Here is a 13,832-nt window from a genome sequence, read left to right on the forward strand (position 1 = left end):
CACGGGGTTAGATACAGAGTAAACTCCCTCTACACTGTCCCCATCAAACTCTCCCAGGACAGGTACAGCACGGGGTCAGATACAGAGTAAAGCTCCCTCTACACTGTCCCCATCAAACACTCCCAGGACAGGTACAGCACGGGGTTAGATACACAGTAAAGCTCCCTCGACACTGTCCCCATCAAACAATCCCAGGACAGGTACAGCACGGGGTTAGATACAGAGTAAAGCTCCCTCGACACTGTCCCCATCAAACACTCCCAGGACAGGTACAGCACCGGGATTTGATACAGAGTAAAGCTGCCTCTACACTGTCCCCATCAAACACTCCCAGGACAGGTACAGCACGGGGTTAGATACAGAGTAAAGCTCCCTCTACACTGTCCCCATCAAACACTCCCAGGACAGGTACAGCACGGGGTCAGATACAGAGTAAAGCTCCCTCTACACTGTCCCCATCAAACACTCCCAGGACAGGTACAGCACGGGGTTAGATACACAGTAAAGCTCCCTCGACACTGTCCCCATCAAACACTCCCAGGACAGGTACAGCACCGGGATTTGATACAGAGTAAAGCTGCCTCTACACTGTCCCCATCAAACACTCCCAGGACAGGTACAGCACGGGGTTAGATACAGAGAAAAGCTCCCTCTACACTGTCGCCATCAAACACTCCCAGGACAGGTACAGCACGGGGTTAGATACAGTGTAAAGCTCCCTCCACACTGTCCCAATCAAACACTCCCAGGACAGGTACAGCACGGGGTTAGATACAGAGTAAAGCTTCCTCTGCACTGTCCCCATCAAACACTGCCAGGACAGGTACAGCATGGTGTTAGATACAGAGTAAATCTCCCTCCACACTGTCCCCATCAAACACTCCCAGGACAGGTACAGCACGGGGTTAGATACAGAGTAAAGCTCCCTCTACACTGTCCCCATCAAACACTCCTAGGACAGGTACAGCACGGGGTTAGATACAGAGTAAAGCTCCCTCTACACTGTCCCCATCAAACACTCCCAGGACAGGTACAGCACGGGGTCAGATACAGAGTAAAGCTCCCTCTACACTGTCCCCATCAAACACTCCCAGGACAGGTACAGCACGGGGTTAGATACACAGTAAAGCTCCCTCGACACTGTCCCCATCAAACACTCCCAGGACAGGTACAGCACAGGGTTAGATACAGAGTAAAGCTCCCTCTACACTGTCACCATCAAACACTCCCAGGACAGGTACAGCACGGGGTTAGATACAGAGTAAAGCTCCCTCCACACTGTCCCCATCAAACACTCCCAGGACAGGTACAGCACGGGGTTAGACACAGAGTAAAGCTCCCTCTACACTGTCCCCATCAAACACTCCCACGACAGGTACAGCACGGGGTTAGATACAGAGTAAAGCTCCCTCTACACTGTCCCCATCAAACACTCCCAGGACAGGTACAGCACGGGGTTAGATACAGAGTAAACTCCCTCTACACTGTCCCCATCAAACTCTCCCAGGACAGGTACAGCACGGGGTCAGATACAGAGTAAAGCTCCCTCTACACTGTCCCCATCAAACACTCCCAGGACAGGTACAGCACGGGGTTAGATACACAGTAAAGCTCCCTCGACACTGTCCCCATCAAACAATCCCAGGACAGGTACAGCACGGGGTTAGATACAGAGTAAAGCTCCCTCGACACTGTCCCCATCAAACACTCCCAGGACAGGTACAGCACCGGGATTTGATACAGAGTAAAGCTGCCTCTACACTGTCCCCATCAAACACTCCCAGGACAGGTACAGCACGGGGTTAGATACAGAGAAAAGCTCCCTCTACACTGTCCCCATCAAACACTCCCAGGACAGGTACAGCACGGGGTTAGATACAGTGTAAAGCTCCCTCCACACTGTCCCAATCAAACACTCCCAGGACAGGTACAGCATGGGGTTAGATACAGAGTAAAGCTCCCTCTACACTGTCCCCATCAAACACTGCCAGGACAGGTACAGCATGGTGTTAGATACAGAGTAAATCTCCCTCCACACTGTCCCCATCAAACACTCCCAGGACAGGTACAGCACGGGGTTAGATACAGAGTAAAGCTCCCTCTACACTGTCCCCATCAAACACTCCTAGGACAGGTACAGCACGGGGTTAGATACAGAGTAAAGCTCCCTCTACACTGTCCCCATCAAACACTCCCAGGACAGGTACAGCACGGGGTCAGATACAGAGTAAAGCTCCCTCTACACTGTCCCCATCAAACACTCCCAGGACAGGTACAGCACGGGGTTAGATACACAGTAAAGCTCCCTCGACACTGTCCCCATCAAACACTCCCAGGACAGGTACAGCACAGGGTTAGATACAGAGTAAAGCTCCCTCTACACTGTCACCATCAAACACTCCCAGGACAGGTACAGCACGGGGTTAGATACAGAGTAAAGCTCCCTCCACACTGTCCCCATCAAACACTCCCAGGACAGGTACAGCACGGGGTTAGATACAGAGTAAAGCTCCCTCTACACTGTCCCCATCAAATACTCCCAGGACAGGTACAGCACGGGGTAAGATACAGAGTAAAGCTCCCTCTACACTGTCCTCATCAAACACTTCCAGGTCAGGTACAGCACGGGGTTAGATACAGAGTAAAGCTCCCTCTACACTGTCACCATCAAACACTTCCAGGACAGGTACAGCACGGGGTTAGATACAGAGTAAAACTCACTCTACACTGTCCCCATCAAACACTCCCAGGACAGGTACAGCACGGGGCTAGATACAGAGTAAAGCTCCCTCTACACTGTCCCGATCAAACACTCTCAGGACAGGTACAGCACGGGGTCAGATACAGAGTAAAGCTCCCTCTATACTGTCCCCATCAAACACTCCCAGGACATGTACAGCACGGGGTTAGATACACAGTAAAGCTCCCTCTACACTGTCCCCATCAAACACTCCCAGGACAGGTACAGCACAGGGTTAGATACAGAGTAAAGCTCCCTCTACACTGTCCCCATCAAACACTCCCAGGACAGGTACAGCACAGGGTTAGATACAGAGTAAAGCTCCCTCTACACTGTCCCCATCAAACACTCCCAGGACAGGTACAGCATGGGGTTAGGTACGGAGTAAAGCTCCCTCTACACTGTCCCCATCAAACACTCCCAGGACAGGTACAGCACGGGGTTAGATACAGAGTAAAGCTCCCTCTACACTGTCCCCATCAAACACTCCCAGGACAGGTACAGCACGGGGTTAGATAGAGAGTAAAGCTCCCTCTACACTGTCCCCATCAAACACTCCCAGGACAGGTACAGCACGGGGTTAGATACAGAGTAAAGCTCCCTCTACACTGTCCCCATCAAACACTCCAAGGACAGGTACAGCACGGGGTTAGATACAGAGTAAAGCTCCCTCTACACTGTCACCATCAAACACTTCCAGGACAGGTACAGCATTGGGTTAGATACAGAGTAAAGCTCCCTCTACACTGTCCCCATCAAACACTCCCAGGACAGGTACAGCACGGGGTTAGATACAGAGTAAAGCTCCCTCTACACTGTCACCATCAAACACTTCCAGGACAGGTACAGCATTGGGTTAGATACAGAGTAAAGCTCCCTCTACACTGTCCCCATCAAACACTCACAGGGCACGTACAGCACGGGGTTAGATACAGAATAAAACTCCCTCTACACTGTCCCCCATCAAACACTCCCAGCACAGGTACAGCACGGGGTTAGATACAGAGTAAAGCTCGCTCTACACTGTCCCCATCAAACACTCCCAGGACAGGTACAGCACGGGGCTAGATACAGAGTAAAGCTGCCTCTACACTGTCCCCATCAAACACTCCCAGGACAGGTACAGCACGGGGCTAGATACAGAGTAAAGCTCCCTCTACACTGTCCCCATCAAACACTCCCAGGACAGGTACAGCACGTGGTTAGATACAGAGTAAAGCTCCCTCTACACTGTCCCCATCAAACACTCCCAGGACTGGTACAGCACGGGGTTAGATACAGAGTAAAGCTGCCTCTACACTGTCCCCATCAAACACTCCCAGGACAGGTACAACACGGGGTTAGATACAGAGCAAAGCTCCCTCGACACTGTTCCCATCAAACACTCCCAGGACAGGTACAGCACGGGGTTAGATACAGAGTAAAGCTCCCTCTACACTGTCCCCATCAAACACTCCCAGGACAGGTACAGCACGGGGTTAGATACAGAGTAAAGCTCCGTCCACACTGTCCCCATCAAACACTCCCAGGACAGGTACAGCACGGGGTTAGATACAGAGTAAAGCTCCCTCTACACTGTGTCCATCAAACACTCCCAGGACAGGTACAGCACGGGGTTAGATACAGAGTAAAGCTCCCGCAACACTGTCCCATCAAACACTCCCAGGACAGGTACAGCACAGGATTAGATACAGAGTAAAGCTCCCTCTACACTGTCCCCATCAAACACTCCCAAGACAGGTACAGCACGGGGTTAGATACAGAGTAAAGCTCCCTCTACACTGTCCCCATCAAACACTCCCAGGACAGGCACAGCACGGCGTTAGATACAGAGTAATGCTCCCTCTACACTGTCCCCATCAAACACTCCCAGGACAGGTACAGCACGGGGTTAGATACAGAGTAAAGCTCCCGCGACATTGTCACCATCAAACACTCCCAGGACAGGTACTGCACGGCGTTAGATACAAAGTAAAGCTCCCTCGCCACTGTCCCCATCAAACACTCCCAGGACAGGTACAGCATGGGGTTAGATACAGGGTAAAGCTCCCTCTACACTGTCCCCGTCAAACACTCCCAGGACAGGTACAGCACGGCGTTAGATACAGAGTAAAGCTCCCTCTACACTATCCCCATCAAACACTCCCAGGACTGGTACAGCACGGGGTTAGATACAGAGTAAAGCTCCCTCTACACTATCCCCATCAAACACTCCCAGGACTGGTACAGCACGGAGTTAGATACAGAATAAAGCTCCCTCTACACTGTCCCCATCAAACATCCCAGGACAAATACAGCACGGTGTTAGATACAGAGTAAAGCTCCCTCTACACTGTCCCCATCAAACACTCCCAGGAAAGGTACAGCACGGGGTTAGATACAGAGTAAAGTTCCCGCGACACTGTCACCATCAAACACTCCCAGGACAGGTACAGCACGGCGTTAGATACAGAGTAAAGCTCCCTCTACACTGTCCCCATCAAACACTCCCAGGAAAGGTACAGCACGGGGTTAGATACAGAGTAAAGCTCCCTCGCCACTCTCCCCATCAAACACTCCCAGGACAGGTACAGCATGGGGTTAGATACAGAGTAAAGCTCCCTCCACACTGTCTTCATCAAACACTCCCAGGACAGGTACAGCACGGAGTTAGATACAGAGTAAAGCTCCCTCTACACTGTCCCCATCAAAACACGCAGGACAGGTACAGCATGGGGTTAGATACAGAGTAAAGCTTCCTCTACACTGTCCCCATCAAACACTCCCAGGAGAGGTACAGCACGGGGTTAGATACAAAGTAAAGCTCCCTCTACACTGTCCCCATCAAATATTCCCAGGACAGGTACAGCACGGGGTTAGATACAGAGTAAAGATCCATCTACACTGTCCCCATCAAATATTCCCAGGACAGGTACAGCACGGGGTTAGATACAGAGTAAAACTCCCTTTATATTGTCCACATCAAACATCCCAGGGCAGGTACAGCACAGGGTTAGATACAGAGTAAAGCTCCCTCTACACTGTCCCCATCAAACACTCCCAGCACAGGTACAGCACGGGGTTAGATACAGAGTAAAGCTCCCTCTACACTGTCCCCAGCAAACAGTCCCAGGACAGGTACAGCACGTGGTTAGATACAGACTAAAGCTCCCTCGACCCTGTCCCCATCAAACACTCCCAGGACAGGGGCAGCACGGGGTTAGATAGAGCGTAAAGATCCATCTACACTGTCCACCATCAAATATGCCCAGGACAGGTACAGCACGGGGGTTAGATACAGAGTAAACCTCACTCTACACTGTCCCCATCAAACACTCCCAGGACAGGTACAGCATGGGGTTAGATACAGAGTAAAGATCCATCTACACTGTCCCCATCATACACTCCCAGGACAGGTACAGCACGGGGTTAGATACAGAGTAAAGCTCCCTCTACACTGTCCCCATCAAACACTCCCAGGACTGGTACAGCACGGGGTTAGATACAGAGTAAAGCTGCCTCTACACTGTCCCCATCAAACTCTCCCAGGACAGGTACAGCACGGGGTTAGATATAGAGTAAATCTCCCTCTACACTGTACCCATCAAACACTCCCAGGACAGGTACAGCACGTGGTTAGATACAGAGTAAATCTCCCTCTACACTGTCCCCATCAAACACTCCCAGGACAGGTACAGCACGGTGTTCGATACACAGTAAAGCTCCATCTACACTGTCCCCATCAAACACTCCCAGGAGAGGTACAGCACGGGGTTAGATACAAAGTAAAGCTCCCTCTACACTGTCCCCATCAAATATTCCCAGGACAGGTACAGCACGGGGTTAGATACAGAGTAAAGATCCATCTACACTGTCCCCATCAAATATTCCCAGGACAGGTACAGCACGGGGTTAGATACAGAGTAAAACTCCCTTTATATTGTCCACATCAAACATCCCAGGGCAGGTACAGCACAGGGTTAGATACAGAGTAAAGCTCCCTCTACACTGTCCCCATCAAACACTCCCAGCACAGGTACAGCACGGGGTTAGATACAGAGTAAAGCTCCCTCTACACTGTCCCCAGCAAACAGTCCCAGGACAGGTACAGCACGTGGTTAGATACAGACTAAAGCTCCCTCGACCCTGTCCCCATCAAACACTCCCAGGACAGGGGCAGCACGGGGTTAGATAGAGCGTAAAGATCCATCTACACTGTCCACCATCAAATATGCCCAGGACAGGTACAGCACGGGGGTTAGATACAGAGTAAACCTCACTCTACACTGTCCCCATCAAACACTCCCAGGACAGGTACAGCATGGGGTTAGATACAGAGTAAAGATCCATCTACACTGTCCCCATCATACACTCCCAGGACAGGTACAGCACGGGGTTAGATACAGAGTAAAGCTCCCTCTACACTGTCCCCATCAAACACTCCCAGGACTGGTACAGCACGGGGTTAGATACAGAGTAAAGCTGCCTCTACACTGTCCCCATCAAACTCTCCCAGGACAGGTACAGCACGGGGTTAGATATAGAGTAAATCTCCCTCTACACTGTACCCATCAAACACTCCCAGGACAGGTACAGCACGTGGTTAGATACAGAGTAAATCTCCCTCTACACTGTCCCCATCAAACACTCCCAGGACAGGTACAGCACGGTGTTAGATACACAGTAAAGCTCCATCTACACTGTCCCCATCAAACACTCCCAGGACAGGTACAGCACGGGGTTAGATACAGAGATAAGCTCCCTCTACACTGTCCCCATCAAACACTCCCAGGACAGGTACAGCACGGGGTTAGATACAGAGTAAAGCTCCCTCTACACTGTCCCCATCAAACACTCCCAGGACAGGTACAGCACGGTGTTAGATACAGTGTAAAGCTCCCTCCACACTGTCCGCATCAAACACTCCCAGGACAGGTACAGCATGGGTTTGATACAGAGTAAAGCTCCCTCTACACTGTCCCCATCAAACAATCCCAGGACAGGTACAGCACGGGGTTAGATACAGAGTAAAGCTACCCTCGACACTGTCCCCATCAAACACTCCCAGGACAGGTACAGCACGGGGTTAGATACAGAGTAAAGCTGCCTCTACACTGTCCCCATCAAACACTCCTAGGACAGGTACAGCACGGAGTTAGATACAGAGAAAAGCTCCCTCTACACTGTCCCCATCAAACACTCCCAGGCCAGGTAGAGCACGGGGTTAGATACAGTGTAAAGCTCCCTCCACACTGTCCCCATCAAACACTCCCAGGACAGGTACAGCATGGGGTTAGATACAGAGTAAAGCTCCCTCTACACTGTCCCCATCAAACACTCCCAGGACAGGTACAGCATGGGGTTCGATACAGAGTAAAGCTCCCTCCACACTGTCCCCATCAAACACTCCCAGGACAGGTACAGCACGGGGTTAGATACAGAGTAAAGCTCCCTCTACACTGTCCCCATCAAACACTCCCAGGACAGGTACAGCACGGGGTTAGACACAGAGTAAAGCTCGCTCTACACCGTCCCCATCAAACACTCCCAGGACAGGTACAGCACGGGGTTAGATACAGAGTAAAGCTCCCGCAACACTGTCCCATCAAACACTCCCAGGACAGGTACAGCACGGGGTTAGATACAGAGTAAAGCTCCCTCGACACTGTCCCCATCAAACACTCCCAGGACAGGTACAACACGGGGTTAGATACAGAGTAAAGCTCCCTCGACACTGTTCCCATCAAACACTCCCAGGACAGGTACAGCACGGCGTTAGATACAGAGTAAAGCTCCCTCTACACTGTCCCCATCAAACACTCCCAGGACAGGTACAGCACGGGGTTAGATACAGAGTAAAGCTCCCTCTACACTGTCCCCATCAAACACTCCCAGGACAGGTACAGCACGGGGTCAGATACAGAGTAAAGCTCCCTCTACACTGTCCCCATCAAACACTCCCAGGACAGGTACAGCACGGGGTTAGATACACAGTAAAGCTCCCTCTACACTGTCCCCATCAAACAATCCCAGGACAGGTACAGCACTGGGTTAGATACAGAGTAAAGCTCCCTCGACACTGTCCCCATCAAACACTCCCAGGACAGGTACAGCACCGGGATTTGATACAGAGTAAAGCTGCCTCTACACTGTCCCCATCAAACACTCCCAGGACAGGTACAGCACGGGGTTAGATACAGAGAAAAGCTCCCTCTACACTGTCCCCATCAAACACTCCCAGGACAGGTACAGCACGGGGTTAGATACAGAGTAAAGCTCCCTCCACACTGTCCCCATCAAACACTCCCAGGACAGGTACAGCACGGGGTCAGATACAGAGTAAAGCTCCCTCTACACTGTCCCCATCAAACACTCCCAGGACAGGTACAGCACGGGGTTAGATACAGAGTAAAGCTCACTCTACACTGTCCCCATCAAACACTCCTAGGACAGGTACAGCACGGGGTTAGATACAGAGTAAAGCTCCCTCTACACTGTCCCCATCAAACACTCCCAGGACAGGTACAGCACGGGGTCAGATACAGAGTAAAGCTCCCTCTACACTGTCCCCATCAAACACTCCCAGGACAGGTACAGCACGGTGTTAGATACAGTGTAAAGCTCCCTCCACACTGTCCGCATCAAACACTCCCAGGACAGGTACAGCATGGGTTTGATACAGAGTAAAGCTCCCTCTACACTGTCCCCATCAAACAATCCCAGGACAGGTACAGCACGGGGTTAGATACAGAGTAAAGCTACCCTCGACACTGTCCCCATCAAACACTCCCAGGACAGGTACAACACGGGGTTAGATACAGAGTAAAGCTGCCTCTACACTGTCCCCATCAAACACTCCTAGGACAGGTACAGCACGGAGTTAGATACAGAGAAAAGCTCCCTCTACACTGTCCCCATCAAACACTCCCAGGACAGGTAGAGCACGGGGTTAGATACAGTGTAAAGCTCCCTCCACACTGTCCCCATCAAACACTCCCAGGACAGGTACAGCATGGGGTTAGATACAGAGTAAAGCTCCCTCTACACTGTCCCCATCAAACACTCCCAGGACAGGTACAGCATGGGGTTCGATACAGAGTAAAGCTCCCTCCACACTGTCCCCATCAAACACTCCCAGGACAGGTACAGCACGGGGTTAGATACAGAGTAAAGCTCCCTCTACACTGTCCCCATCAAACACTCCCAGGACAGGTACAGCACGGGGTTAGACACCGAGTAAAGCTCGCTCTACACCGTCCCCATCAAACACTCCCAGGACAGGTACAGCACGGGGTTAGATACAGAGTAAAGCTCCCGCAACACTGTCCCATCAAACACTCCCAGGACAGGTACAGCACGGGGTTAGATACAGAGTAAAGCTCCCTCGACACTGTCCCCATCAAACACTCCCAGGACAGGTACAACACGGGGTTAGATACAGAGTAAAGCTCCCTCGACACTGTTCCCATCAAACACTCCCAGGACAGGTACAGCACGGGGTTAGATACAGAGTAAAGCTCCCTCTACACTGTCCCCATCAAACACTCCCAGGACAGGTACAGCACGGGGTTAGATACAGAGTAAAGCTCCCTCTACACTGTCCCCATCAAACACTCCCAGGACAGGTACAGCACGGGGTCAGATACAGAGTAAAGCTCCCTCTACACTGTCCCCATCAAACACTCCCAGGACAGGTACAGCACGGGGTTAGATACACAGTAAAGCTCCCTCTACACTGTCCCCATCAAACAATCCCAGGACAGGTACAGCACTGGGTTAGATACAGAGTAAAGCTCCCTCGACACTGTCCCCATCAAACACTCCCAGGACAGGTACAGCACCGGGATTTGATACAGAGTAAAGCTGCCTCTACACTGTCCCCATCAAACACTCCCAGGACAGGTACAGCACGGGGTTAGATACAGAGAAAAGCTCCCTCTACACTGTCCCCATCAAACACTCCCAGGACAGGTACAGCACGGGGTTAGATACAGTGTAAAGCTCCCTCCACACTGTCCCAATCAAACACTCCCAGGACAGGTACAGCATGGGGTTAGATACAGAGTAAAGCTCCCTCTACACTGTCCCCATCAAACACTCCCAGGACAGGTACAGCATGGTGTTAGATACAGAGTAAATCTCCCTCCACACTGTCCCCATCAAACACTCCCAGGACAGGTACAGCACGGGGTTAGATACAGAGTAAAGCTCACTCTACACTGTCCCCATCAAACACTCCTAGGACAGGTACAGCACGGGGTTAGATACAGAGTAAAGCTCCCTCTACACTGTCCCCATCAAACACTCCCATGACAGGTACAGCACGGGGTCAGATACAGAGTAAAGCTCCCTCTACACTGTCCCCATCAAACACTCCCAGGACAGGTACAGCACGGGGTTAGATACAGAGTAAAGCTCACTCTACACTGTCCCCATCAAACACTCCTAGGACAGGTACAGCACGGGGTTAGATACAGAGTAAAGCTCCCTCTACACTGTCCCCATCAAACACTCCCAGGACAGGTACAGCACGGGGTCAGATACAGAGTAAAGCTCCCTCTACACTGTCCCCATCAAACACTCCCAGGACAGGTACAGCACGGGGTTAGATACACAGTAAAGCTCCCTCGACACTGTCCCCATCAAACACTCCCACGACAGGTACAGCACAGGGTTAGATACAGAGTAAAGCTCCCTCTACACTGTCACCATCAAACACTCCCAGGACAGGTACAGCACGGGGTTAGATACAGAGTAAAGCTCCCTCCACACTGTCCCCATCAAACACTCCCAGGACAGGTACAGCACGGGGTTAGATACAGAGTAAAGCTCCCTCTACACTGTCCTCATCAAACACTTCCAGGACAGGTACAGCACGGGGTTAGATACAGAGTAAAGCTCCCTCTACACTGTCACCATCAAACACTTCCAGGACAGGTACAGCACGGGGTTAGATACAGAGTAAAACTCCCTCTACACTGTCCCCATCAAACACTCCCAGGACAGGTACAGCACGGGGCTAGATACAGAGTAAAGCTCCCTCGACACTGTCCGCATCAAACACACCCAGGATAGGTACAGCACGGGGTTAGATACAGAGTAAAGCTCCCTCTACACTGTCCCGATCAAACACTCCCAGGACAGGTACAGCACGGGGTCAGATACAGAGTAAAGCTCCCTCTACACTGTCCCCATCAAACACTCCCAGGACATGTACAGCATGGGGTTAGATACACAGTAAAGCTCCCTCTACACTGTCCCCATCAAACACTCCCAGGACAGGTACAGCACAGGGTTAGATACAGAGTAAAGCCCCTCTACACTGTCCCCATCAAACACTCCCAGGACATGTACAGCACGGGGTGAGATACAGAGTAAAGCTCCCTCTACACTGTCCCCATCAAACACTCCCAGGAAAGGTACAGCACGGGGTTAGATACAGAGTAAAGCTCCCTCTACACTGTTCCCATCAAACACTCCCAGGAAAGGTACAGCACGGGGTTAGATACAGAGTAAAGCTCCCTCTACACTGTCCCCATCAAACACTCCCAGGACAGGTACAGCACGGGGTTAGATACAGAATAAAGCTCCCTCTACACTATCCCCATCAAACACTCCCAGGACAGGTACAGCACGGGGTTAGATACAGAGTAAAGCTCCCTCTACACTGTCCCCATCAAACACTCCCAGGACAGGTACAGCACGGGGTTAGATACAGGGCAAAGCTCCCTCTGCACTGTCCCCATCAAACCCTCCCAGGCCAGGTACAGCACGGGGTTAGATACAGAGTAAAGCTCCCTCTACACTGTCCCCATCCAACACTCCCAGGACTGATACAGCACGGGGTTAGATACAGAGTAAAGCTCCCTTTACACTGTCCCCATCAAACACTCGCAGGACAGGTACAGCACGGGGTTAGATACAGAGTAAAGCTCCCTCTACACTGTCCCCATCAAACACTCCCAGGACAGGGACAGCACGGTGTTAGACACAGAGTAAAGCTCTCTCTACATTGTCCCCATCAAACACTCCCAGGACAGGTACAGCACGGGGTTATATACAGAGATAAGCTCCCTCTACACTGTCCCCATCAAACACTCCCAGGACAGGTACAGCACGGTGTTAGACACAGAGTAAAGCTCTCTCTACATTGTCCCCATCAAACACTCCCAGGACAGGTACAGCACGGGGTTATATACAGAGATAAGCTCCCTCTACACTGTCCCCATCAAACACTCCCAGGACAGGTACAGCACGGGGTTAGATAGAGAGTAAAGCTCCCTCTACACTGTCCCCATCAAACACTCCCAGGACAGGTGCAGCACGGGGTTAGATACAGAGTAAAGCTCCCTCTACACTGTCCCCATCAAACACTCCCAGGACAGGGACAGCACGGGGTTAGATACAGAGTAAAGCTCCCTCTACACTGTCCCCATCAAACACTCCCAGGACAGGCACAGCACGGAGTTAGATACAGAGTAAAGCTCCCTCTACACTGTCCCCATCAAACACTCCCAGGACAGGTACAGCACGGGGTTAGATACAGAGTAAAGCTGCCTCTATCTGTATATCTCCTTTCTGCAGTGTTCCGTGCTGGAGCGGGAGAATTTACCTTGTATATGTGACTGGATTTCTGCAAGTTGCTCATTCCGGACTCCTGGCTCCTCCGGATGTTTTCAGGAGCCACGGTTACTGAGGAAACCAAATCAGGAATCAGCTTCGACGTGTCCCTGTCACCCTGTTCCGACCTCCAACTGCCAGCGATTGTGCCTGGAAACCAAAATGAAATCGTCGTCATATCAGCTTGTTGTGCTGGCAAGTGGTGTGGAAAGGGGTAAGGCTGGACCGGGGCTGTGGGCCATGGTGGGCCCGGGGCTGTGGGCCATGGTGGGCCCGGTGCTGTGGGCCATGGTGGGCCCGGGGCTGTCGGCCATGGTGGGCCCGGGGCTGTGGGCCATGGTGGGCCCGGGGCTGTCGGCCATGGTGGGCCCGGGGCTGTGGGCCATGGTGGGCCCGGGGCTGTGGGCCATGGTGGGCCCGGGGCTGTGGGCCATGGTGGGCCCGGGGCTGTGGGCCATGGTGGGCCCGGTGCTGTGGGCCATGGTGGGCCCGG

General features: G+C 52.0%; 1 protein-coding gene across 1 annotated transcript in view; it reads right to left on the minus strand.

Annotated features, from left to right (window-relative positions):
• LOC140399587 (transcription factor MafK-like) overlaps positions 1-13,532 on the minus strand; it is a 168,641-nt gene extending 155,109 nt beyond the window's left edge. The window contains exon 1 of the mRNA XM_072489123.1: positions 13,332-13,532. Within this exon, the coding sequence (XP_072345224.1) occupies positions 13,332-13,517 (186 nt within the window). The 5' untranslated portion in view covers positions 13,518-13,532. The remainder of the gene's footprint in view (positions 1-13,331) is intronic.
• Between the last annotated feature and the right edge of the window lie 300 nt (positions 13,533-13,832).

This window comes from Scyliorhinus torazame, chromosome 23, assembly GCF_047496885.1.
Source record: "Scyliorhinus torazame isolate Kashiwa2021f chromosome 23, sScyTor2.1, whole genome shotgun sequence".
Taxonomy (NCBI): Eukaryota; Metazoa; Chordata; class Chondrichthyes; order Carcharhiniformes; family Scyliorhinidae; genus Scyliorhinus; species Scyliorhinus torazame.